Source organism: Delphinus delphis, chromosome 1 (genome assembly GCF_949987515.2).
Source record: "Delphinus delphis chromosome 1, mDelDel1.2, whole genome shotgun sequence".
NCBI classification, from domain to species: Eukaryota; Metazoa; Chordata; class Mammalia; order Artiodactyla; family Delphinidae; genus Delphinus; species Delphinus delphis.
The window spans coordinates 25,793,567-25,819,453 of NC_082683.1; the positions used below are offsets into that span (position 1 = coordinate 25,793,567).

General features: G+C 46.7%; 1 protein-coding gene across 3 annotated transcripts; it reads right to left on the bottom strand.

Moving 5' to 3' along the window:
- Positions 1 to 4,050: 4,050 nt before the first annotated feature.
- On the bottom strand, positions 4,051 to 25,310 carry AK2 (adenylate kinase 2). Of its 3 annotated transcripts, XM_060018687.1 has the most exons (7): positions 25,133 to 25,310; positions 15,737 to 15,862; positions 13,832 to 13,942; positions 13,609 to 13,703; positions 8,415 to 8,487; positions 7,035 to 7,230; positions 4,051 to 4,950 (listed from the first exon to the last, which is right to left on the bottom strand). In XM_060018687.1, exons 1-7 carry the CDS (start codon positions 25,229 to 25,231, stop codon positions 4,946 to 4,948), a joined length of 705 nt encoding a protein of 234 aa, XP_059874670.1. In that variant the 5' UTR covers positions 25,232 to 25,310; the 3' UTR covers positions 4,051 to 4,945. The 3 variants fall into 3 exon arrangements, with proteins under 3 accessions (XP_059874670.1, XP_059874662.1, XP_059874679.1); XM_060018679.1 differs by lacking the exon at positions 4,051 to 4,950 and having other exon boundaries at positions 6,866 to 7,230; XM_060018696.1 differs by lacking the exons at positions 4,051 to 4,950; positions 13,609 to 13,703 and having other exon boundaries at positions 7,092 to 7,230.
- Between the last annotated feature and the right edge of the window lie 577 nt (positions 25,311 to 25,887).

Sequence of the window (25,887 nt, forward strand, 5' to 3'; positions counted from 1 at the left end):
TTACCCCCAAAGTGCAGATCTATTCAGCCTGAGTTACCGGCACAGTATCGGAGCTTAAGTCTTGTCTTGCCCTTGCCCTCTGACACCTTGTCTTTCTCCTCCCTTCTGCTCTCTGCTGGGGGCAGCTCATCCAGACTGGGCACCTGAAAGAGGCCATTCTGTGAGAGCAGCTCACCATCACATTGCCCTGGATGACTCTAAACACAGAGCTGCCACATTCCCAAGACGTCAGGAGCGCAGCACTCCCTCTGGGGTTATGAATAACGCAAAGCCATTAGACGTATGAAGCTGCAGCCTGAGAGGGACGACCGTGAGGCAGAGCCTCCTGTTGCCACCCTTTCCAGAACCGGGGTGGGGGGGAACTGACTCCTCTCTCCCACAGTAACTCGTCCTTCTGGACCAGGGGTGGTTCTACGAGCTTTGCAAATCCAGTCCGTTGGTGCTTTCACACCCATAGCAAGGAAGCAAGAAAGAAAAACGACACAGAAAACGGTCTTACCCTGAGGCAGCACTCCTGACCCAGGCCCTTCACTGTGACAGAGCAAACCTACTCGAATTCTGCTCTGTTCATTCAGGCTGCTCCATATCGCACGAGTGCCTTGAGAATCTTTCCCTTCTCCCAGCAAAGTGTCAAAACAATTGGTGCGGTGGCAGGAGGCTGAGGTGTGGAGCCACGGACCAGGCTCAGCCATTCACAGGTGTATGAGCCTCAAGGTGCATAGACATAAGATGGAGATAATAATAGTACTTACTTCCACATGGTTATTGAGAAGAATAAATAAGATAATGTATGTGGAACCTAATTATGAAAATACAAAAACAAGAATTCTGCATACAATTTCAGAGGTCCACAGACTTCTAGGAGATCTTCAGGTTAAGAATCCTTACGGGGCTTCCCTGGTGGCGCAGTGGTTGAGAGTCCACCTGCCGATGCAGGGGACACGGATTCGTGCCCCGGTCCGGGAAGATCCCACATGCCGAGGAGCGGCTAGACCCGTGAGCCATTTGCCGCTGAGCCTGTGCGTCCGGAGCCTGTGCTCTGCAATGGGAGAGGCCACAACAGTGAGAGGCCCGTGTACCGCAAAAAAAAAAAAAAAAAAAAAAAAGAATCCTTACAACCTAAATGTCAAACGACAGATGAATGGATAAAGATGTGGTATACATATGTACAATGGAATACTACTCAGCCATAAAAAAAGAATGAAATAATGCCATTTGCAGCAACATGGATGCAACCAGAGATTATCATACTAAGTGAAGTAAGTCAGAAAGAGAAAGACAAGTACCATATCATATCGCTTATACATGGAACCTAAAATATGGCACAGGGGACTTCCCTGGTGGTGCAGTGGTTAAGAATCTGCCTGCCAATGCAGGGGACATGGGTTCCGGCCCTGGTCCAGGAAGATCCCACATGCCGCGGAGCAACTAAGCCCATGGGCCACAACTACTGAGCCTGTGCTCTAGAGCCTGTGAGCCACAACTACTGACCCCACATGCCGCAACTACTGAAGCCCAGGTGCCTAGAGCCCGGGCCCTGCAACATGAGAAGCCACCGCAATGAGAAGCCTGCGCACCGCAAGGAAGAGTAGCCCCCGCTTGCTGCAACTAAAGAAAGACTGCATGCGGCAACAAAGACCCAACACAGCCAAAAATAAATAAGTAAATAAATTAATTAAAAAAAATAAAGAGGGCTTCCCTGGTGGTGCAGTGGTTGGGAGTCCGCCTGCCGATGCAGGGGACATGGGGTCGTGCCCCAGTCCGGGAGGATCCCACATGCCATAGAGTGGCTGGGCCCGTGAGCCATGGCCGCTGAGCCTGCGTGTCCAGAGCCTGTGCTCGCAATGGGAGAGGCCACAACAGTGAGAGGCCCGTGTACCGCAAAAATAAAAAATAAAAATAAAATAAAATACGGCACAAATAAACCTATCTACAAAACAGAAACAGACTTGCAGACATAGAGAACAGACTTGTGGTTGCCAAGGGGGAGGGGGAGGGGGGAGAGGGAGAGGGATGGACTGGAAGTTTGGGGTTGGTAGATGCAAGCTATTACATTTAGAATGGATAAACAACAAGGTCCTACTGTAGAGCACAGGGAACTATATCCAGTCTCCTGGGATAAACCATAATGGAAAAGGATATAAAACAAGAAAGTCTCTCTGTGTATAACTGAGTCACTTTTCTGTATAGCAGAGACTGGCACAACATGTAAATCAAGTATACCTAAATTAAAAAAAAAAAAAAAAAAGAATCCTTAACCTAGCCTGGTTCCTGAGTCAGGAAGACAACAGCTCTTGCCAACACACACATCTTCTCTCTGAACCCCATCAGCATACACTGAGCACCTGCTGTGTGCCGGGCATCCTGGCCCGCGTGAATGTCTTGGTCACCAGTGTTGTCAGCACATCTGAGGGGTGGGGATCATTCCCATTCAACTGATGAGGTGCCGTAACTTGCCAGAGGGCTGGTGGTGGAGGAGTTGCTGCTGAAATCTGTCTTCTGACTCATTCAGCTGTCTTTCTGAGAAAAGGCTGGCGAGGCTTCCTGAGGACCAAGGCTGCTCTTCACCCTGCTCTGTCCTGTCTGTGACATTTCATGCACACAAAATCCCAAGCACACACCTTGGGTCCTCAGACTGGCGATGATTTCCCCCAAATCAGCTCTGGGGGTGTGTGCGTCCGCGAAAAAAAACCCATCTGGAGGAGCCCTTTCCGCTGCAGCAGTGCCAAGTCACTCGATCACTTCAGCAACAAGGTCAAGGGGAGACTCCGGTGTCAGAGACTGAGTTCTGACTCGGCTTCTTATGGTGCCCTCAGGAATGTGACCACCACTCCGAGGCTAGGCTTCCTCGAGTGTGATAGGAGAAGACACCTCCAACTGCCTAGGGTGCTTTGTGGGGTTGCAGGTGTGAGGCCACTGCGCAGTAGCTGGCGTGTCAGCCCTCCCTGCATGGTGGCGACTCTTACCTCAGCCTATCTCGGTTTCCAGATGAGGAAACCAAGCCCAAAGAAGTGAGTGAATAACAGCTCACCCGGTCTTCTTTCAATTTATCCTTTTCAACCATACTATGCATGCTCCCAGGTTGCTCTGACAAAGATTTCCCCATTTGTTGCACGATGATCACGGAAGGGAAGAAAATTTTCATGGAGCATTTAAATACCTCAGGGGATGAAAAGGTCAGGACAAATAAGTCATGCTGACACCTGAAAATGACTCTGTAGAGGTGGGGGAAGCGGTGGAACAGAAGAGGGAGGAGTTGGAAGAGGGGGCAGGATTTCATATGCCAGGGACAGCCCTGCCTCTCTCCAGGGCAAGAGCACCTGCCTGGAGAAGGACAGCGCTTCCAGCCCAGCTTCCTCTGTTTTCAGGACAGCTGTCATTTTTCAGAAACCTCACTAGCAAAGGCAGCCCTTCCAAACAGCATGAGAGCTTCAGTTTGGACAAATGATTTAAGCTCATTTTTGCAGGGGAAGAAATGGATTTACAAAGCAACCAAGAATATTAAAGAGGCAGCTGAAAAGGCAGCCAAGAATCTGGCTTAGGGATTAGAAGCACTGGCTTTCTAGGCTGCGGACAACTGTCTGCTCAATAATCATCCAGCCTGGCAAGAAGCAGATATTTTTTCTGTGTATCCTCGGTTCCAACTAGCATTTATCCAGTGTCTGTTGTGTGCCAGGCACCAAGCAAAAAGCTTCTTCTTGTAAATTTCATTTATTGCCAATGAGTCCGAGAAGGTGGCATCACCAGTCTCTTTTTCACATGGGAAACAGGAGCAGAGTAAATGATTGGCTGGGATTTGTCGTACATCCCCTGAACTCCAAGCACAGTTCTGGTCTCCACTAGACCAAGCTGCCTTGTCCTTGGGCTCAAGAAAATCCTGCAAATCAGCTGAAGGTCAAGAGGGTGCAGGCTCTTCTGACGAACATACGCTTGGACCTTCCTGCCTTCTCACGACTTCCAGTGACCACAAGATCCAGAATTCAATGTCAGATCCAGAATTCAGTCATTTTACTGGCCCACATTCCCTTAAAAAAATGCCACAACAGGGGATACAAACATTTAACACACTTTATTGATATAGGGGCTGAACAAGGCAGCATTTGGACAGTTAAGAAAGGCACCTCATTGAAAATAATACATCACAGTGTTGTTGAGTGATCCCAGTCACAGGATTTGAGGATGGAAAGGACAATCTTTGGATAAGGTCGCTTAGGACACTTGCTCATTTATTAAAAAGGGTCCTTTTACACGACATGGATGGAGGAAGGCAAGAGTGTGGGACTGTGGCATATGCTGGGTGGCTGTCGAGGGCTTAACCACGAGAGCCGGCGGGCTGGTACATCAGTGGTAAGTTGGGAAGGGAGTGAGACCAGCCTGCTCCACCTGCCTCATGACTCCAGTAAACCTGATTTGCTGAGCCACTACCCCCATGAACATACTCTATATCTCTTTCAAATGGGGAGATGACTTTTTGATCTCATGGTATGGGGAACCAGGGTTAGTAGTCAACTCCTGCCCTGTTCCAAGCTACAGGACAGACAGGACAACAGTGTGATTTCCGGCATTCCTGGGCTGGCATGAGGTTCTGATAAAAGCTGAGGTCTTAGGGCACTGGCTTTAAAAAATATCGTCACCAGTCTGGAGTAAATGACAACGTGATTCCTTAGAAATAATACTGCATCTCCCTGTTTCTATTTATACCCTCCAATCAGTGTTCTAAAAAATCAATTTTTCCCTTTGCTTATACTTTTTAAGGCTCCTACTCCATGGAAAAGAAGTTGCTTCACTACAGCACTGCTGCTCTTCCCATTCTCCTCTTGAGCTCTCACCACTCCGCCCTCTCCATCCTTACCCTGACCACCCCTCCCCTCTGCCCAGCACCTAAGAGCAGGGATCACGCCGCAGGGTGATGAGCAGTGGTGCAGTCTCGCCTGGCCTTCTGTTACTAGGCTGAAATAGAGAGGAAACAAGAGAGAACAAAATGGGTTTTTAAAAACCAAGTAAATATCAGAGAAGCTTGGCATGCACGCCCCGGCAACCAAATGCATTAAACACCGGACATTTCTCTGCCAGGTGAAAGCTCTCATGCCTGCTGAGGTTAAGGTTCTGGAATTAAACGAAGCAAAAATTGAATCGTACCTACCCCCAAAAGGGCATATGCAACCCCGACGATCTTCCAGTTTTCACTGATAGCCCAAAAATCACACGCACGTGTGTGCACACGTGAATGCATATAGACGGATGACAAATATCTGAGTAAGGATCACGCACACTCTATCAGCAAACATTCAAGGACCTCACCTTTGAGGCCAAATGCCTGCAACTGTCCCTACTCGAAGAGGAATCGACTCCAAGATTCACGAGGCCACCCTCACCCAGAGAAGGAGCCCAGATCCCCACAGACAGAGCTGACAGTTTTGGTTTCACTGCCCTTCCTTGTCCATTCCCAGAAGTCATGTGCTTCCCAGAAACACCCCATGCCAGATTGGGTTTCCGCTGAGAATGGATGGAGTTAGTTTACAGCCAGGGAAACAAGGCAGAGCAGAGTCAGCAGACACTCACTTGAAGCAGACAAAGAGGGACACGAGATGGCCACTCTGTCCACCTGCAAGCTGTACCCATAGCCAGCTTCCAGGTGGACAGAGGACAAAACCTCTGGCGGGCCCACAGACAGCAGGAGAACTCACGTCAGATGGGGACTGGACACTTTATAGTCCACTAAACTGAGTCAGCAGATTACACTGGGCAGGTGGCATTATTTATTGGACCTGCCACTGATTTTTTTCATGGTTTTTTTCCAGAGGCTGCTGTTTTTGTGGTCCCTCACAGCAGTCTATTAATTCATCTGTTTGCCCCAAATCAAACCAGAGACCAAAAGGCACAGCACGGACCTCAGGAAATGTTTAATAGCTGGGAGCTGAGGTTAAGAATAAAAGCTGGTTACTGCCATAGGTGATCTTATTTTTGGGGTGATCCTTTCTTGGGGAGACTGGCCACCACCATCATGACGTAAGGGGTGAAGGATTGGATCTGGAAGGGAGATGGTTTGAGTGTAAAAGGGATACATCTGATTTGGGTTTCACATCCTGCAGAGAGACTGGGTTTGAATAAATTCTAATCAAAACGATCCCAAAATGATCCTCAAATCACTGTTTTGTTCATACTTGGAAACAGAGGCGAACATTAAAAATAAAAACAAACCTACCCTGGTCTCTCTTTGGGGAAGTGGACTGGCTGCCCTCAGATGCCCAGCCTGGATGTTCAGAAGACTGTCTAAATTCAAAAGGACCTTTCACCTGGTTTAATTCTTTGGCAACAATTCAGTATTCAACACAGGTCCCGGATGATTCCTACTTTACAGAACCATGGTGCAGTTCACAGAAATATTCCAGCTTGGCCTGGCTCTTTCTATGCTGATACCCTCTCCCAGTTAATTTCTGGAATCTATAATGTAAGCGCCTTTTCCTTCCTGTTTAGGGGGAAAAAATTAATGATCCCTTTCCACACACTGACTCATTTGGCTTTTCATTACGGGTGAGAAAACAAATGGAATTTCTGGCCAACAGTCTGCCACTAGGAACTGTGGTCCTGCCTGACTTCATGTGACCCAGGACTTCTAATTAGCTGTTGGAGATGGGAAAAATACTAGGGAACTGGAATGCCTGGTAGATACCTGAGTTAGTTTATTTTGGTCAAAAAATAAAACCTAGAGTATGGCTAAAGAAATAAACAGCTAGTAAAGCAATCTTGCCTATAACTTAGAAAGTAGGAGAGTGTACACATACTTATACCAACACACTCATGCGCACACGCACACACGCCCACACACACAGATGAGATGAGAGTTGCACACACGCCAAAGATACATGAAGCAAGTGCTTTTTTAATCAGTACATCAAACGATACTCTTGCTGGCCTGAAGCAGCTTCCCTCTGCCTGCTCTGCCATTCCCGCCCACTCCTTCAACAGGGGTAGGAAGAAGAAAGAAGCTCCTTTCTGGACCCAACATTATATAAACATAACCAAGTCTTTACATGTGGCTTTGGAGAAGGCTGCTAGGATGCTTGCAAACACAACGTCAGGGGTCTGGGAGGCATCGATGGCAGAGTGGATCCCCCGTTTACTGTAGTACTCCACCAGCGGGGCAGTCTGAGTGTGATAGGCCTCCAGGCGGATTTTCAAGGCCTTCTCATTATCATCTGATCGGCGGACCAAGGGTTCCCCGGTGATCTGAGAACAGGAAGAGGGTAATGAAAGGCCAGGACTCAGCAAGTTCTCCTAATCCAATGCTGGATGCAGATCTGAGAGGCCGTCTGATCCCAAAGTCCGTCAGAGGGAAAGACAAGACAGTCTAGACCCCCTCCAATAAAGAACTATAAAGAACTTCACTATTCCCAGCAAGTTGGTCCCAGGAGCAGACCACTTGGTCCAGAGAAATCAGGGAGCCTGAAACAGCAACTGTGAGGAAAGGGCTGAGACAGGGGGACAGACAAGGTCTTTCTCTCATGGCTTGTGCTCAGGCTGTTCAGCTTCCAAGACAAACACTTCTAGGGTGAGAAACAAGAAAGACAGAGGCCCCTGAGACCAGGAGAATACATCAAAATCACAGATGCGGTAGCAATTAGGATCTTAGCTGCATAAGTATTCAGTGTTTTCACTGGGGTGCCGGCCTTCAACATTCTGAAAGTGGCAAGTGACAGGGAACACTGAGTGACAGAACTGCCAACTCTGTGAAACGTGACTAAGTTGCCAGATAGCTTTGGAACCTGTATGACCTGAAGAACTTGTCTCATATGACAAAGGTAAATCCAGGAAATTCTTACTGTTGCCTGCGTGTTCTAAAACAGACAAGGTGAACTATTTATGGCAAATATTACAGTGTGAGACCCCCTTTTACATCTGCAAACAATTAAAGACTGTCATAGGAACCTGGCAGTGTTAACCTGGCCAAGCTCTTCTGAATCTGTAGGGCACAGTACAGTCACTAGAGAGAGAAGATATTCTTCTGAAGCAGGACTGGTCAACAAACATCTCTTCAGTACTGTCCTTCCAACCGTGGCTCTAATCCGGGGCTTCCAAGCAGCCTTCTCCCGATTAGTTCACCATTTAGGTTGCCATGATGCCAGGAAGGGGCTGCTCTGGACAAAAGACAGGTACAAATTGGGCACTGGGAAGTGGCTGGCACTGGTGGCTACCTCAAGGTCAAGCAATAAACCACCTGGAGGGACACTCTAAAGATGAGCCACAGCCCATGTGATTTACGTGACAGCAATATTTCTCATGGTTAAGTTCGTAATATTGGTAGGAATAAGGGGAAAATGGGAAGAACAAAGGGAAGAAAGAAAAAAGAAAAAAAAGCGAAGTAAGAGAGAGGAAGGAAAGAAAAGGAAACTCCCCGTCCTGAATTTACATACATCATCTTTCATGGGCTCCTTTGGGGGGTTGAACTCCTCGTGGTAGGAACGGCCACTCTCGGGGTGAATCAGTCTGAAAGACAGCAAATGAACAGGAATCAGGCTGCCGGAACCCCAGGGGTCTCCAAGATGACAAGCACAGACAGAGAAGCTGGATGCAAGGACTTTAATCCAGCAGAGAACCTCGTTATAGGAATCTCTTGCTTAGGAAAATAACTGGGCATATGCCAGAGGGAGTATGTTTTCTCTCTTTTCTCTCTCTCTCTTTTTTTTTTGTGGTACGCGGGCCTCTCACTGTTATGGCCTCTCCCGTTGCAGAGCACAGGCTCCGGACGCGCAGGCTCAGCGGCCATGGCTCACGGGCCCAGCCGCTCCGCGGCATGTGGGATCTTCCCGGACCCGGGCACAAACCCGCATCTCCTGCATCGGCAGGCGGACTCTCAACCACTGTGCCACCAGGGAAGCCCTGTTTTCTCTTTTGACCCAACATTAAAATACGTGTCTGGCTGAAGAGGCTGGTATAATGACAGCCTAATTCGACTGTGTGAGACCATTCCGATTCAGGCCTTAAGCTGAATTCAGGGGCTACAGAGCAACGAGTCACGATCCCTGCTCACAAACAGTGATTAATTTAGAGGGGGAGACAAATGTGGAAATAAATAACTACAATAAATTTGGTAATCCTTTAAGAGATTTGGACAAAGTGCCATGGGGGACAGAGGACAGAGAAACTAACCTTATTTTCTAAACTAGTTTGGTTATAAAACCAGAAAGGTGCTATAGGAAAAACATGTGCTATGGATGCAGACATCAGCAGACAATGCTGAACAGCTCTGCGACCACACAGACACAGAAAGCCCAGCCATCAGAGGGAAATATTCAAGGCATCAGCGAAAACAACATATTAAGTCATAGAATAAAGAGCTCAAGAAGAAGCATTTACTTGGCACAGAATATGTAGCTGGCAGCTGCATCTCTGCCGTGTCCCCTTAAGCAACAAGCCCACGCTCCTGACTGGGAGTGGTCACACCACAGGAGCCCCGAAACCTAAGAAGGAAAGGAGGCAGGCCAAACACTGCTCGGCAGCTGGTGCCCACAGCTTCGCGTGGCTTCCCAATTCTATGCCAACCAAGGTCTGCTTATTTACCTGATGGCTACTCTCCTCATGAAGGTCTGTTAGGCCAGAGCTTCCCAACATTTTCCACCTCTTGGCATACACAGAAAGTACTCAGCGTGCTTGCTCTGGTGGCTGAGGGGGTCAATATCTCAGCACATCAGTTGGGAAAGTCTGGGTTAGACTATCGAAGCCACATGTTTGTAAAATGTGATACTGTGTTTTAATGACAGCATATTTTGGGGGGCCAAGTGGTCCATTTATAGAATGAGGTGGTCCATTTACAGCATGGGGGACAAGTTGATAGCAGAGTGAGTAAGTTACACTGAGTGGGCCTGTGACTGCAATCATGTAACACGAGGTTGGGCCCTCCTTTATTTGAGTTGCTGGAGGGGTTCCTCTGGTGCATCCACTGGGAAATGACACCCACTAGGAGACCCAAGGAGAGGAAGAGCAGAAGCTGCGGGGCTCAGCTACAGCTTTCCTTTGGGAAGGGCTGGGGGCATGAAGTTTCTATTTTTTTGGCCACGCTGTGCAGCATGCAGGATCTTAGCTCCCCAACCAGCATTGAACCCATGCCCCCTGCGGTGGAAGTGTGGAGTCTTAACCACTGGACCACCAGGGAAGTCCCTGGACCTTGTTTCTTCACCTTCTGGAAAGCACAGGGCACACAGCAGCCAGGCTGCAACAAACACAATTCTCTCCTCTCCATGTCTCTACATCAGCTCTTGCGCATTCCCAGATTCCCTCAGCCCTCCAGTTACATATAACACTGCTCCTTCCCCACTTCCAAGTATCATTTTAAGAAGAAGGCAAGATTCATTCCCTAGAAGGGAAAAGAAACCAATCTCCAAGTTCTTAAAATGGGACTGGTCTTAAGTACCAACCAAAACAGCTTTACAAGCCACTGAGCCTGGCCTGGATGCGGAGGTGAAGATGTGGAGGGATCGGGCTGGGATGCTACAGCCACTGCTACCTTGGGTGTGATACTTCAGACACCTGTTTTCTCATCCACAAAATGGGGATGGTACAAGACATTAGGCTAATGATACCAGAAAGCCAACAATGAATAGGTTAAAATCAAAACCCACCAGCCATACTTACGGCAAGAAATAAAATAATAACCCATAGAAGTGAGGTCAGAGCCAATTCTGAAGACATTTACAGTGGGGTCCTTATCATGTCAGATTTAAATAAGATCCATATTAAACTGGCTAGTTCCTGACTCTTTTTCTTGCAATGATCAGCATAGTGGATGAGGAGGCAGAAAGCAGGTTTTTGGTGCTAGTTCTGCCACTGACACGCAGTGGGCTTGGAAAAACACCTTTACACAGTCTGACCTGTTCTGTTTCCTCCCCTGTAAGGGACAGGGCCACACTACACCACTCACTTCCAAACCGAGAGACCGAGTCTTGCCTCTTTCGCCCTCTACAATTTTGGAGTTTGTTCTTCAGAAACTCTCAGTGCCCCACCAGCCAACCCCAGTCTCCATCACTTCACCGGTGGATCACATCAGGCTCCTCCAAGTAGGGTCCTTGTCTGTTTCTTATTTCCCTCAATTTAGCCTGTATACCAGGACCAAGCTAATGTTCTCAAAATGCTGTATCTGCCACAACGCCTAGTGGCTTAAGAACATCCCATGATTCCTGACTCAGTCATGTCTACCGTCTCTTCCTTGGCAGACCGTCCCCAGCCAGGCTCCCATTCCACCTTCCCAACCGCACTCATTCTACCACCCAGCCTCCCAGGCCATTTCTCCAGCGCTGGACAGACATTTTGCCAGAAGCCTTAGCTAGAGCCTCTCCCTCAATGCATACTCATTCTTGCCTCTACTCCCTTATGGGAAAGCCTCAGCAAAATCCTCTCTATCCAGGAAGGTCAAGTCAGACCTTACACCTGTCCTAGCCAGACTTCCCTCCCTGCCCCCAGGCTGTCTTCCTGGACCCCTACTGCACTAAACAGCCCAGGTTTCATGTAGGGATTGTAGACGCTCTGAGGTCAGACATGGGCACCAGCATATTGTTCTATATTCTCTACTGGTCCCCTGCTCCCAGAGCTGTGCCTGCACAAAGCAGGCACTTAGGAAGCTGAGCTGATCAGATCAAAGGCCCCTCGTGTCACCTAGTACTATTAACATCTGCTTTGCAACGTCCGGGACCCCAGCCCTGGTCATGTCCCTTCTTGTCAACCCTACTGCTTCTTGGACTACATCAACTTTGCTTGCCTACTCTGTGCCAGAGCAAAGAAACAAAATTCCTGCACTGAAGAAGCCTATGCAATAGCTGGAAACATGAAACCTGGACATTTGAAAAGAAAATTAATATAAGGTGGATCCCACTGTATCTAACACAGCCTTCCAGGAGAACACCTCTAACACTTACTCTGCTGCCTCTCTCCTTAAAGATATGGACTGCAGACACATGGAGAAAAATGTTCAACCTCATTAGGAAATCAAAGTAATAACATTTATAATCAGAAAACACTGCCCCCTTAATTTAAAAACTTACATGTCCTATGATGGCCAAAGCATGAATTTAACAATGGAAAACTGGAAGAACACAAATGTACAACAATCGGGGAACAATTAAGTAAATGATGGTTCATGTACTGTGAAATATCATGCAGCAATTAAAAATAATGGTCATGGAAGTCTGGTTCAGGATGGTAGGCTGACCACCTTCCTGAGGCTCCATTAAAGTGACTAAGGGGGCTTCCCTGGTGGTGCAGTGGTTAAGAATCCGCCTGCCCATGCAGGGGACACGGGTTCGAGCCCTGGTCTGGGAAGATCCCACATGCTGCGGAGCAACTAAGCTCGTGGGCCACAACTACTGAGCCTGCGCTCTAGAGCCCACGAGCCACAACTACTGAGTCCCAGTGCTACAACTACTGAAGCCCGCGTGCCTAGAGCCCGTGCTCTGCAACAAGAGAAGCCACCGCAATGAGAAGCCCGCACACCGCAACGAAGAGTAGCACCCGCTCACCACAACTAGAGAGAGCCCACGCACAGCAACGAAGACCCAACACAGCCAAAAATAAAAACAAATAAATAAATAAATTTTTAAAAAGTGACTGAGGGATTAAAAAAAAGCTATATAGCCCATAATAAGGACAAGAATGGGAGGGTCTGTTAGTGGTTGAGAGCTTCCCACATATTTTTGGAAGGCATAAAGCAGATGGTAGCGCGGTAGTGAAAGAGGGCTGAGGAAACTGTAGCCTAAAGCAGTGGCACTTTTTAGGAGCAAACTCATCAGAAGCAGAAGCATTTCTGTGTTCAACGTTAACTACTATAGTGAAATAAGCACTTTAAAACAAAACACGCAAAAAAATTATAGAGTTATTCGCTAAGCTGGCTGTACCATGAGCAAGTTTTTCCTCAATTTTCTAAACTGTATAGATGGTCCTATTATTTTTATAATAAAAAGCCTACAGCAAGGTATGGCAACTTCAACTGAAATCGGACTTAAAAAGCACTAAAATGGAGATACAGATGTAAGAAATTTCGTATTTCTTTTTTTTTTTTTTGCGGTATGCGGGCCTCTCACTGCTGTGGCCTCTCCCACTGCGGAGCACAGGCTCCAGACGTGCAGGCTCAGCGGCCATGGCTCATGGGCTCAGCCACTCCGCGGCATGTGGGATCTTCCCAGACCGGGGCACGAACCCGTGTCCCCTGCATTGGCAGGCGGACTCTCAACCACTGTGCCACCAGGGAAGCCCAGGAATTTAGTACTTCTTAAGCACCCAGGTAAGCAAGGCTCTGAAATATGCACAACATGCTATCTACCATGCACAATGGGTCCTCGAAGCAGGTACTATTACTTCCTCTCTACATATGAGGAAACAGCCTTAGAGAGGTTAAGAAACTTGCCTAGGGTCAGAGTTAAAAGATGACAGGACTGAGTTGCTGCTGGACTTCAGATCCCTTGCTCTTCCTTCCATATCCCCATCCCATGTCACCACATAAGGTCAATCCATGTGGAAACGGCACTAAGCTTCATGGCTGGGATTAGGCCGGAGCAGTTCCTGTCGTCTGACAAAGCTCTGAGGAAGCATGAAAAGAAGGGACCTTCAGGGAACAAATACCTTCCTGTGATTCTCCGGATCAGCAGAGAGTCTGGGATGCTGAATTCAATCACAGAATCAAGCTTCTCTTTCCTCTTCTCCATGAGGTCATCAAGCTGTAAAAAAGCGTGTGGCCCACCTAAGCTACCAGAGCTTGATAAGACCCATTTCCCTCAAAGGAATAAAGAGATAGAGGGCCAGGATTTGCTTTCATGCAATGGTCATACAAAACCAAGCCACTCACCATTTCTGCCTGCCTCACAGTCCGAGGGAAGCCATCTAAAAGAAAACCATTTTTGCATGGAGGCGTCTCCAAATTCTTCTCAATGAGCTCCACGACCATTTCATCGCTCACCTGGAAGTCAAGAACAAAACAATCTTGGGGTTAAATCCATTAACTAGGTGGCATTAGCCCAACTCCAGGGTCATAAGTTTATGTCTGTATAACCTGATTACTAAACAGGTTCTTGACCCCAAAGAAGCAAAAATCAGAGCAAATATGGAGTGGCTGCATTTGGAAGATTCAGTTTCATGATTATTTCTGTGGTTGCCATATACACATTCTCTTCCCTTGAGATTCTCCTGTGTCCCAGTAATCTGGGTGAGGGAACAGGAATGCCTATCACCCCACCAGGAGACCCCCATTTCTTAGGTCCTGAAGGCCCCTCTGGCCATTAGTCAGAGTCCTAGCAATCAGATAACAGCTCCTCAGCAATCAGCTGTCTTCAAGACGTAAGTGAGGACATATGGCTGAGAGACCACCTGAGGAGGGCTCTAGGAGAGAATGGGGGTTGACCAGAATTGTAGAAAGGCACCAACTTTTCCTGTTTCACAATTTTGATTGGGCTAGCAGTAAAGCAACCCAGGCGGTCTCAGACAGGAAGCAACAGAGAAGTTCACTGACCTTGGCAAGACTGGTTCAGAACCAAGGAACCAAGAAGCCAGCCCAACACTCCTCTGAGCCCCTCTAAAAACCCCAACAAGGATCCTTCCTAGCTTCCAAAAACCAATTTTCCTCCTGGGCTTTCACTGCAAGAAAAGTTCCCTGCCAGTATTAGAGTGAAGGCTGCCCATTTTGGTAGCTAATGCTCTTATCTCCTGGGACCAGCTGTGAACTTGGGGACAAAGTATAAGCTCTGCGACTAAGTGAAGGCTGGAGATAAGTAATCTCATTGCCACAACCCAATTTTTTCTCAGTATGGGATCTTCCACCAAGACCCAAAGTCCAAAATATCTAGCTTTATGGCTTGACTTACGGCCTCATTAACATGAAGGGAAAGCTAGAAGTAAAGGGGCAGCTGGGCGCACAGGCAGGGCTACCCCAGGTCCAGAATCTCAAAGCCTGACGGGAGGCCCAGCACCCGCCCCAACCAACATTCTAAGATACGTAAAGACCAGAGAGCCAAGCACAAAATGACTTCTTCCCAAGGCCAAGTCCCAGAATAACTCAGTTACTATTAAGCTCTGGCACTAATCAAAAAACATTTAGTAGGTAATAAATTGTACTTCTCCAATCAGATCAACTGGACTAAAAACAATAGGAAATGCTATTATATTCACCAAATAAGAAGGATTACTTTTGTCAACTGCCAAGCAACCCCTCTGTTAAAAGACACAGAACAGAATCACAAAAGTAGATTAAAAACACTTCTGAGACTTCCTGAGTCCTCTCTTGAATCACCCTTGAGTTAGGGCCTAGGGATGGCAGTTTCATTCTTGGTCTTAAAACTGGGTATTTAAAAAAAAAAAAAAAGTAAAAAACAAACAAACAAACAAAAAAAGCTGGGTATATTACAAAATGTGCCGGCACAAAGGAACTTCAAGAGTACCGTGAATAAAATAAGTGTCATAAATTCAGAATGAACCAAGTAACTTGCTACTGTAAAAGTTCATATAATGTGCCAGTTTGTTAAAACACCCCGCAGCACAGGGCTGTCCAACAGAACTTTCTACAATGATTAAAATGTTTTATATCTGTGCGGGCTAGCAACAACTTGGAATGTGGCAAGTGAAACTGAGGAAGTTAATTTTAAATTAAATTAAATTAAAATTAATTTCAGTAGTTACATGTAGCTGGTGCTCACCCTATTAAGCAGGGCAGATCTAGACTCTGAGGAATATCAACATTCACTGGTACCACCAAACCTACCAGTTTCCCGGCATCCATAGTGGCCTTCAGCTTTTTTCCCAGCTCTGAGCCAGAAGCCACCATGGCTCTCAGCATGTCCCCAGTAGCCAAATGGCAGACACAGAAGTTTTCAGCCAACTTGGGTGCCTATGAAGGGGAAGACAAAAAACAAGATATGGTTAACAGTTAACAGGCCTTGGAGTTAGACTGCCTGGGTGTGAACCTGGCCCTGCCACTTACTGGCTATGTGAACTCTGACAAATGCCTATTTCCTTACCTGTAACTGGGACAAAAGTACCTTACATTATATTCTAACATATGACTATAGGGTTGTAGTTAAGAATTACATGAGATAATACATAGGCACTTAAAACAGTGTACCTAGCACAGGAAGCCATCATAAATATCAGCTATTATCACTACTTCCACTAGACACACTAGTGACACATAAGCCTCAGTTTCCCCATTATAAATGGGAAAAACAGAAACAGCAGTACCAACACTTCACACGGTTGCTCGGAAGTTTAAAAGAGTTCATGTATATAAAGCACCCGGCACAATGCCTGGCATGTAACGTGCCGAATGAATATTCGCCAGAGGGATGGACGTGTGGCTGTCAAGTACTGTGGTCACCAGTGTGGGAGGCAGCTGGAGCCAGGCGCGGAAGTCTCCCTCAGGCAGACTTGGTTCTTCCCTTCCCTGTCTCTAGGGTACCTGCATTATCTGGGCCAAATCACTTAACCTCTCAAGAGGCTCAGTTTTCTCATTTGTCTAAAATGAAGGCAAAAAGTCTCTGTCTCAGAAGGTAGCTGTGAGGATCAGATGAGATATATACATGAAGAGCACCTGGCAAACAGTAAGTGCTTAGCAGCTTTAGGGAGCAGTATAGCCTTTTGGCTAAGAGCATGGGCTTGAGAGTCAAACGCCTGGGTTTCAGACACCAGGTTCACCAATGGCTGGTTATGTGACGTGAGAAGAATTATATCACTTTTCTAAATTTTAAATTTCCTCTAGGTATAATGGAGATGGTAATAGTACCTATATCACTGGGTTCATGAGATTATATAGAATTCCACATATGCAGGGCCAGGCACTTTGTAAGTGCTCAGTGAACATCAGCTGTTACTGTAATCCCTGTCTTAATTCCATATTCATTCATACAGAAAGAAAATAGTAATACTTCGAAGATGCCTCTTCTAAGAACCTTGCTGGGTACCAGGGAAACAGATGAATAGGAGACGCAGACTCTGTCCTCTATGAGTTCATAGTTTGGTGACTATACCACAGAATGAAGACTAGAAGAGAAGAGACGCTGGAGAGTCCGACATTGGTTTTGTAGTGGCAAAAAAGAATGCAGAATTCATGAGGAATAGAATCAGTTCAAGGAGCTTAACACTTTGCTTTCTGGTTCAATTGTTTTGGGAAAGAAGTAGGGTGGGAACCTTGCTCAAACCAGTTCATTGGGAGCTTTCTTAGGTGCACATGGTAAAGGCTAAATAGATAGGGCTCAGGGCAACAGTGCTGGTTTGTGACTCATGGACTGATTCAGCTCAGAGAACTGACTTCATAGCAAAATGGAACCCAGATGAGGTATTTAAAACCGCACTTGGGAAACCAGTGAAGGTCAGGACGCTCTGGTGATGGAAAATCTTCTGGTCCTTCAGGCTGGCACAGTGGCCACAAACCCAGAGAGCTGTGCTTTTCTGCCGATCTTTCTCCTTGGTTGCTGAAATTAACTTGGGTGAAAAATTGGGAGGTCAGGCTTGTTCCAGGGGAAAGAGTAACCAAAACACCAGAGAAGAGCTGTTAGCACCTAACCTCCCAATTTTTACCACTCTAAACCATAGGACTCTTCTGTGCTATTTCAGGTGACTAGATTCTACAGCTGTGTGGAAGCACACTCCCAGAGGGAAGACGCGGCATGGCGGAAGACTAACTCCTTCTTTTCTTGCTGGCTGCACGGAAGTCAATGGGGTGGGCTGCAAAGAGCATGAAATTTGGAGTCAGACAGATTTGCACATGACCCCTGGCTGCCCTCAATAGCTTTATGACCTTTGGCTAGTTACTTAATTTCTCAGAATCTCAGTTCCCTTACCAGTCAAATAGGGATAATGTCTACTCCATAGGGCTGTTGTGAGGATAAAATGAAATAAATATGAGACACACCGTAGGCATTCAGTAAATAAAAGACCTCCTTTCAAGGTCTTTCTTTTTTGCATTACTCTTTACTTGCAAACTACAGAAGAAGCCTGATGAAATAGCTGTATTTCATTCCCCTTACACTTCACGCTTATACTTTTTTTAGAGGAATGCTTCTCCTACTCCAAACCACCTGAGGGTACTGCTAAAATGCAGATTCTGATTCTACAGGGTGGGCCCTGAGCATCTGCATTTTAAACAAGCTTCCAGGCCTGGCTGTGCTGCTGACCCCTGGACCACACTCAGCTGCTGCTGAGGCCCTGAGACACATGTGTCTCACTAGCCATGGGCTACTGTTGAGCCCAAGAAATAGGCCCCCCATCTGTAGGAGAAACCTGTGGTTTGGGAAGGGCGTGTGGTTCAGAATGGCTAAAACCACTAGGGAGGCAGCATGGTGAGGTTAGTGTTCTCAAACATCAGTGTATTATCACAATCACCTGGGGCACTTGCTAAAAATACAAAGCCAGGCCCGCCCTTGAAATGTATGATTGAGTGGTTTTCCGGTAGCATGGTGGGATTCTGACGCACACAGATTGTGAAGCCCTGGGGCAGGGGTGTAAGACTGGGTTTTACAGTGGTACAGATCCGGGATTTACAGTTTACTCACTGTGTCACCTTGAACAAGATATATAGCCTTAAGGCCTTGGTTTCTTCATCTCTAGAGTACAGTAAGTCCCCTACATATGAACCTTCAAGCTGCAAACTTTCAAAGATGCAAACGTGCGTTCACATGTCCAATCATGTAAGTTTACGTGTCTGGCATACATTGTCACGTGCGTGCATCCTCTACAAGTGGCTGCGCTTTTGTGTACTTTACCGTACAGTACTGTATAGAGTACAGAAGTAAAGTGTCTTTATTTCAAGCCCAGAGTGTCCTGAAACAAGTGTAAAAGCAGCGGTGATGTAGCTGGTACTGCTAAGAAGCGCCAGGAACTGGAGGCCCAGAGAAAGGACGGAGACAGACAAGAGGAAGAAGTAACTGCAGAACCGAAGAGATTCACGACGCAGGAAATGGCAACGGGATTTTCTTTATTTGAGGAGGCACTGTTAGTTTTTGAGGCACAGCACCTGAAAGTAGAATGGTACACGAAGATTGCAGCAGCCGTTCAGAATGCAATCCAGAGGTACTGTACCATCTATGACGAGAAAAAAAGAGGTACTACCCAGACATCACTGGATCATTTTTTCAAGAGGGTAGATAGAGTTGAATCCAGCAAGGAACCAGAACCTGTGCCATCGACGTCAGGCGTGAGTGAAACTGCAGCTCGCCCTCCATCTCCTATAGCTGACGATCCTTCAGCTCTACCATTTCCCACCTCCTCTCCCTCCTCCAGTCAGTAACTCTTCTTGCCTGTTCACCCTATGACCCTGTATGCCAGCTGTTGTACTGTACCACTGTACTTTTCAAGGTACTGTACTGTATGATTAAAAATGTCTTCTTTGTTTTATTTTTATGTATTACTGGTGTGAAAAGTATTATAAACCTATTACAGCACAGTACTATATAGCTGATTGTGTTAGTTGGGTACCTAGGCTAACTTTGTTGGACTTACGAACAAATTTGACTTACCAACGCGCTCTCGGAATGGAGCTCATTCGTATGTAGGGGACTTACTGTACAGACAACAATGTCTACTTTCAGAGCTGTTATGGGGATTTGGCAAAATCATATACGCAAAAGAATCCAGCATAGTGCCTGGCATTTAGGGAAATAAAGGGAAAATGTCAGTCTTTAAGATTTGATTTAATCAAGCTCACTTGTTTTCTTACCTCGAAATCATCTTTCTACTGCTGTCTTTCCCACTTCCACCTCCAATGCTTCTGTACATGCAGCTGCAATCATCTCCTAAAATACTGCTGGACATACTACCCACCCCCCAACAAACATACATTCAGAAGCCTCAACGTTCCCCCAGGGCAACAGGGGAGAAGTCCCCATACCTTAGTCCAGCACTCAGTGTCGTCCACAACCAACTTCCTATACCTCCCAATCTACTCAAATTTGCCTCCACAAGTCCCCTACCAGGATGCCCTGCACAACGGCAAACAGCTGCTCCATATATGCTTTCCAATTACATAACATAAGCCTCTCCATGGACCTCGGCTCAAGATCCTCTCTATGCAAGAATGCCCTCTCCCTTCCTCCTACTGGTCCAAGCTCTACCCTCCTCTGTAGTCAAATTCTGAGCATATCTCTCCCACCAAAAACCCTCCCCAACTACCCTTTCTTTCTCCAAGAAGGAATCATATCAACATCAGTTAACTGGGTGTTTGCAAGATGCCAAGCAATTTTTCCATGCATTGTTTTACAGTATTTAATATGTATAATACATAACAAATATGTTAGGTAGTAACTATTTTTATGTGCATTTTACAAATGAAATTCAGAGGCTAAGTTGCCCAAGATCACAAAGCTAGTAACAGCAGACCTGGCAACTGGCCTCAAGACTGTCGAGCCCTAGCTCTTATCCATGACACCACGTGGCTTTACTAACACCCCCACCCCCCCGCCAGAGCCTTAGTGGCTGTCCTTGGGGAAGTGTGTGTATATGTGTGGAAGGGAGCACAAGGCCTTCACAGTGCTGGCAATGTTCTGTTTCTTCATATGGGTATAAGCTACACAAGTGTGTTCACATGTGAAAATTCATCAAGCTGCCCACCTAGGATATCTGTACCTTTCTCTATGTATATTATACTTCAATTAAAAAGTTTTTTAGGGCTTCCCTGGTGGCGCAGTGGTTGAGAGTCCGCCTGCTGAGGCAGGGGACGTGGGTTCGTGCCCCGGTCTGGGAAGATCCCACATACCGCGGAGCGGCTGGGCCCGTGAGCCATGGCCGCTGGGCTTGCGCGTCCAGAGCCTGTGCCCCGCAACGGGAAAGGCCGCAGCAGTGAGACGCCCACGTACCACAAAAAAAAAAAAAAAAAAAAAGTTTTTTAAAAGCACAGAAACTTGTGTTTGAATTTCAGCTCTGCCTGTTAACTGACCATGTAACCTCAGGCCAGAGATCCTTTAATCACTATAAATTGGATATATTAGTACCAACATCACTGGGTGTGTAGGAGGAAGAATGGAAGATTCTCAACAAATTATAGTTCTTTTCTAACCCTGAACTGTCCTAGCATTTGTCAGTCATTCATCTCACACTTCCCATATGGTACTCTGCACTAGTAAGGACTGCTTGCATGCATGTTCATTTCCGCCCCTACACCTAGACTGATAGCAAAGATAAGATGGTAATGCTGTTCAAGCATCAGTCACGAATTCAAATCCTATCTTTGCTACTTTATGTATGTCCTGGGGCAAGATACACACTGGGCCTCAGTTTACCAGGCAAAGGCAAAGATAACAACAGGACCTTCCTCCTAGGGCTGCAGGATTAAATCAGATGATACCTGTAACATCTTTGGCTGTGGGGGGTAGGGTCTGTCACGTAACCCAGCAAAGGGTGACTATTTTGCAATATTAAACCCTCTTGAGGGCAAGGGCTGCCCTGCATCTCTAGCATGGAACTTATCCAACAAAACATGCATAGGGCAAGAGACAAATCTAACCCAGGGCAGCAGATAGCAGCAGAAAGAGCAGGAGCTTTGAAGTCATTCAGATGCAAGATCAGCCAATTACTTGCCCTGTAACCTAGAGCACAAGCTCTTTGAGCTTTAGTTTCTCTACCTGTAAAAGGGGGTGTAAGAGCATGGGTCTCACAGAGTTGTTTCTGCACTGTGAGCGTCAATGCACTGACATAACTGACAGAGCCTGACCTGCAAGATGGCAGCTGACGGCCTAAGTGTGCTGGCCTTGAAGAACTGGTGTCAGCTGGACACATGGAAGAAACTATGAAAGGGGCTGGCAGAGGAAACAGAAAACATACCCGTTTTGGCCACACCATAGGAACATCTAACCCTAAAAGGGAGACAGGGAAGTAAGGTTATTTAAACAAAACAACAAATCCAGTGTTCCAGGTGTTTTAGACATTATTATGTTGATGCAAAAGCAGGTAGTTTAAAAATGTTTAACTATTTTAGTTAAAAATAAAAAGTTGTAAAAGGAAACAGATTATTTCAGTCATGCCAACATTAAATACCTAAAATACTGAGTTATGCAGGTATAAAAGGAAGCACTAGTGGGAAGAAAACAAACATTACTGAGCAGGCACTAGGCACTAACCCAGGTTAGGATTTTACATCAAAGATCACAAACATTTACCAGGCAGGCAACACAAATGAAGTGGGTCAAATAAAGCAACAGGCAGCGAAGAGGGCTATGCAGGGGACAGGAGAGCACATGGACCACCCAAAGTGGCATCCCCACTCAACTGCGTGCCACGCTGGAATGGAGGCCCAGAACCACCAGATCTGACTTCTCAGGAGAAACGAGAGCTCTGGATTTTTAAGTGAAATTTCACAACTGAAACGACTGTGTGGTCAACTTATTATTTTGAAAGCTGACAAATTATAGGAATAAATCAAGCACTTAACCTACCCTTACTGTAGAAACCATACCAAATAGTAGGTGAGAAGTTTCTCTTTATAGAAATATTTCAGCTAATAAATGAAAAGGGAATGATATAAGTAGAACATCACCATTTTGCCACGCACAGTGAATTCCTGGACCCGGGCACTGAACACTAGAGATAAGCAGACACAGTATGCCTCCTAATGGACAGCACACCACCACCTGTGATGTAGTTGGGTCAAAAATTGAACCCAGATCTGGTTGTTTTTTTACAGGAAAGAAAGAGGAAGATGTTAAGTATGGCATGGGGATACAATAAAAAAATTCTCAGAAAGAGGGATACTCCCAGAATAAACAACTTCCACAAAAAAGCTGCAAGGAAAAAAAAGGGGGGGAACCTGTAAATTAAAAGGGACTTGAAATGATCATATTTGTGAGACAAATGAATGGAAATGTAAACATTTGCTGTTATTATTGTTTTTAGGGGATAGTGTGCTTGTTTACAAAAAAGAATTCGTCTTTTAGAAATACACACTGAAATATTTACAAATGAAGTGTTATAATGTCTGGGAGCTGCTCTAAAATAATCTGTGAAGGGAGAGTGGATGGGGAAGGAATGGCCACCAGCTGATGGTAGCTGGGGCTGGATAATGGGTACATGGGGGCTCATTACACAATCCTGTCTTCTTTTGTGTATTCAAACTCTTCATAATAAAAAGCTGGGGTGTGTCTGCAGGCTAAATTCTGCTGCAGGCTGCCACTTTGCAACCTCTGATTTAGGAACACTGTTCTTTAAAACTCCATTAAAACTACAACCACCAGTATTCCTATTGTTCCAGTTATGGAGAGAAAGGTGTACAGAGGTTAAGTGACTTGTGTAAATCTTACCCTTAAGTCCCAGCCCTAATCACATCTCCTCGACTTCTACAAGGTCTTCTCTGACCAACTCCCATCATACATACACCCTTATAAATCAGCTCATAGGATAATTTTCTTCAAAACTTCCTGAAAACATTACCCTTTACACCGAGATACAGCTGAGTTGGGGGGTGGGGGGATGTGTTACTAAGATAGGGAGTCAATAATTAGTGAACATCTAGTATGTGCCAGGTTGTCAGCTAGGTGTGCTTTACACACATATATAACATAATTTTCCAGTATCCTTGTTAACTTTTGGTCTAGGGGGGCAAGGACCTTATCAGTTTTCTTTACTGCTCTGTCTCCAATGTTCGGTGCTCATGACATGTTGAATGAGTAAGGTTAAGTATTAGCCCCATTTTTCAGGTGAGAGCAGTGAGGCTCAGAAGTTACAAAGCTTGCTAAACTATAAAGCCCTTGTCTCAGCACAGGGATGGGTTGTCCATTTCACAACTACTGAAATTATTAACTTCAATATGAACTAAGAGAAAACAACTGATGCATTTGAGCTACCTCGTTTATCTCGGTCACTCCGCAAAAGTCCGTAGAGTTTGGGATTAAACATTCCTAAACTGCAGGTTACCTAATAACTGAGGGTGGTAGCAACAGGAAAGAGGAGCATTCAATGTTACTGAGGACAAGGGGGTTGGGTAACAATGACCCTCAAGGGCAAATCGGCTCTGGCTATAGAGAGAAAAGGGGAAGTGGTCTTTCTTCACCTAGTAGACACAGCCAAAAAGCAAAGTCACAGGAATGAACTGAATCTCTAAGACTCCCCTTCTCCTCATCACCCACATGAATCTGTGTTCATCCATTTCCAGTAACCTCATCAAATAATGTGCTGGGTGTCACAGGAGCCCCAAGAATGAGTAAGACAAATGATCTGTCTGCCAGGACTTTGCAATCTTTGCAAGGGCTCAGAAGAGGGGGCATAGAGCAGCACCCAGAACCCCATTCCCTTAGCAGATCAGACTTTCAGGAATTCCCTCTTTAGACCCTAACAGCAAGCAAAAACTTGAGGGGGGGGCAATGCCAGACCCCAGGCAGGAGGAGGATATTGATAATCCAACCTATGGGCTTCGAAATCCTAAGTGAGATCATAAATCCCAACCTTGATCTATGGGCCCATTATGTCCCAGGTGCCAAGTGAGGCCCCACGGTCAGCAGAAGGTAACTTCAGACTCCAATCACTCAGAGCCCTGAGGTTCCAGGCTCCATGAAGTCAATTTTGCTAACCTGAGAAAGCCGCCTGACCTCTCTGAGCCCGTTTTCTCACCTGTATATTGAGGTACTCTCTCCCATTCCCCCAACTTAACTGTCTCAGGCAGGTCATACCTCATTTCTCTTAGCAGTACTCCTAACCAGCACAGGCCAGCTCCCGCTTTCCCCCATGAGTGGGAGACGCTACTCCACCTTCAGGCATTAGTCATTACCAGAAACGTCCCCCTACCCCGAGTGCCTGGAACGTAACCCTCGACAACCCACTACCAAATCGCAGGCAATCTGGGGTCCCTGCGTCCACTCGGGTTGTGTAAGCTACATGCCTCAGCCCAGGGCGCACCTTACCCTTCAAATCTTCCCAGCTTCTAAACCCTTAAGGGATCTAATCAGTCCTTAGGATCACCTAACACGGCACCTCAAGCCTGGGTCCCTCAAGAACTCTAACTCAGACTCCCTCGACCTCCAATGTGGACCCTCCCCCAAACACCTGCTAGAACCCCAGACTCCAGCCAGGGTACCCCTCCAGGCTTCAGCCAGCGGCCCGGCTCAGGGGCGACCCAGACCTCTGGCAGCCCTGACCTTGGAGTCCCACGGGCTCTGCCGACAAGCCCGGCTCAGCAACTCACCTGGGTACCCTTGCCGGCTCCGGGCGGCCCCAGAAGCACGGCCCGGATGCCTTCAGGAGACTCTCTAGCCGGTTCGGCCATGGGAACGTTGGGAGCCATGGCCGCCGAAACCTCTCGCTGCTCAACCAGCCGGCAGTCCTCCCAAGTCCACCGCTTCCAGGCCAGCGCGCCACGCACGCCACGCACGCCCCGCTCGCCGTTCACACTGGCCCGTCGACACGTCCGTCAGCCCACTCCGCCCACCCCTGAGAGCGACGGAAACTTCCTCTTACCAACCACTCAGCGATACTGGGGAAGGCTGCTTTTGATTGGACAGAATCGGTAACGGAGTAAGGAAGGGGAGGGCCATCACGGACGCGGGTGTGGGGCGCGCGGCGGGTATGCGGAGTGGGCGGGAAAACATGAAGCAAACCTAGAGGCCCGGCTGGGAGTTCTAGGTTGGCTTTTGACAGTTAGTGACACCGGCAACCCCAGTGAAGTCCTATAAAATTGCCCGTGGGAGTACAAATGGGTGAAATCAGTCTTAGAAGACAAATTGGCAAATATGTATCAAATATCCTTTGGTCCAGCAATTCCACTTCCAGGAATTCAAAGGACATAATCTACGATATACGTGAAGATCTGTCTCACAAAGATACTAATTGAAGCACTTATAACAGCCCCAAAGTCCAAAACAAGTAAACAAAAAAAACAAAAACAAAGGCAATATGCTAAATGTTCAACAATAAGAGCTTAGTTAAATAAATTGCAACAAA

Excerpts from the sequence above, each read along its gene's own strand:
- AK2 (XM_060018679.1), bottom strand. The coding sequence starts at position 25,231 with ATGGCTCCCAACGTTCCCATGGCCGAACCGGCTAGAGAGTCTCCTGAA. Across the intron at positions 15,863-25,132 it reads GAGCCGGCAAGGGTACCCAG|GCACCCAAGTTGGCTGAAAA; the intron begins GTGAGTTGCTGA and ends TCCCCTTCATAG. Across the intron at positions 8,488-13,608 it reads ATCCGGAGAATCACAGGAAG|ACTGATTCACCCCGAGAGTG; the intron begins GTATTTGTTCCC and ends GCTGTCTTTCAG.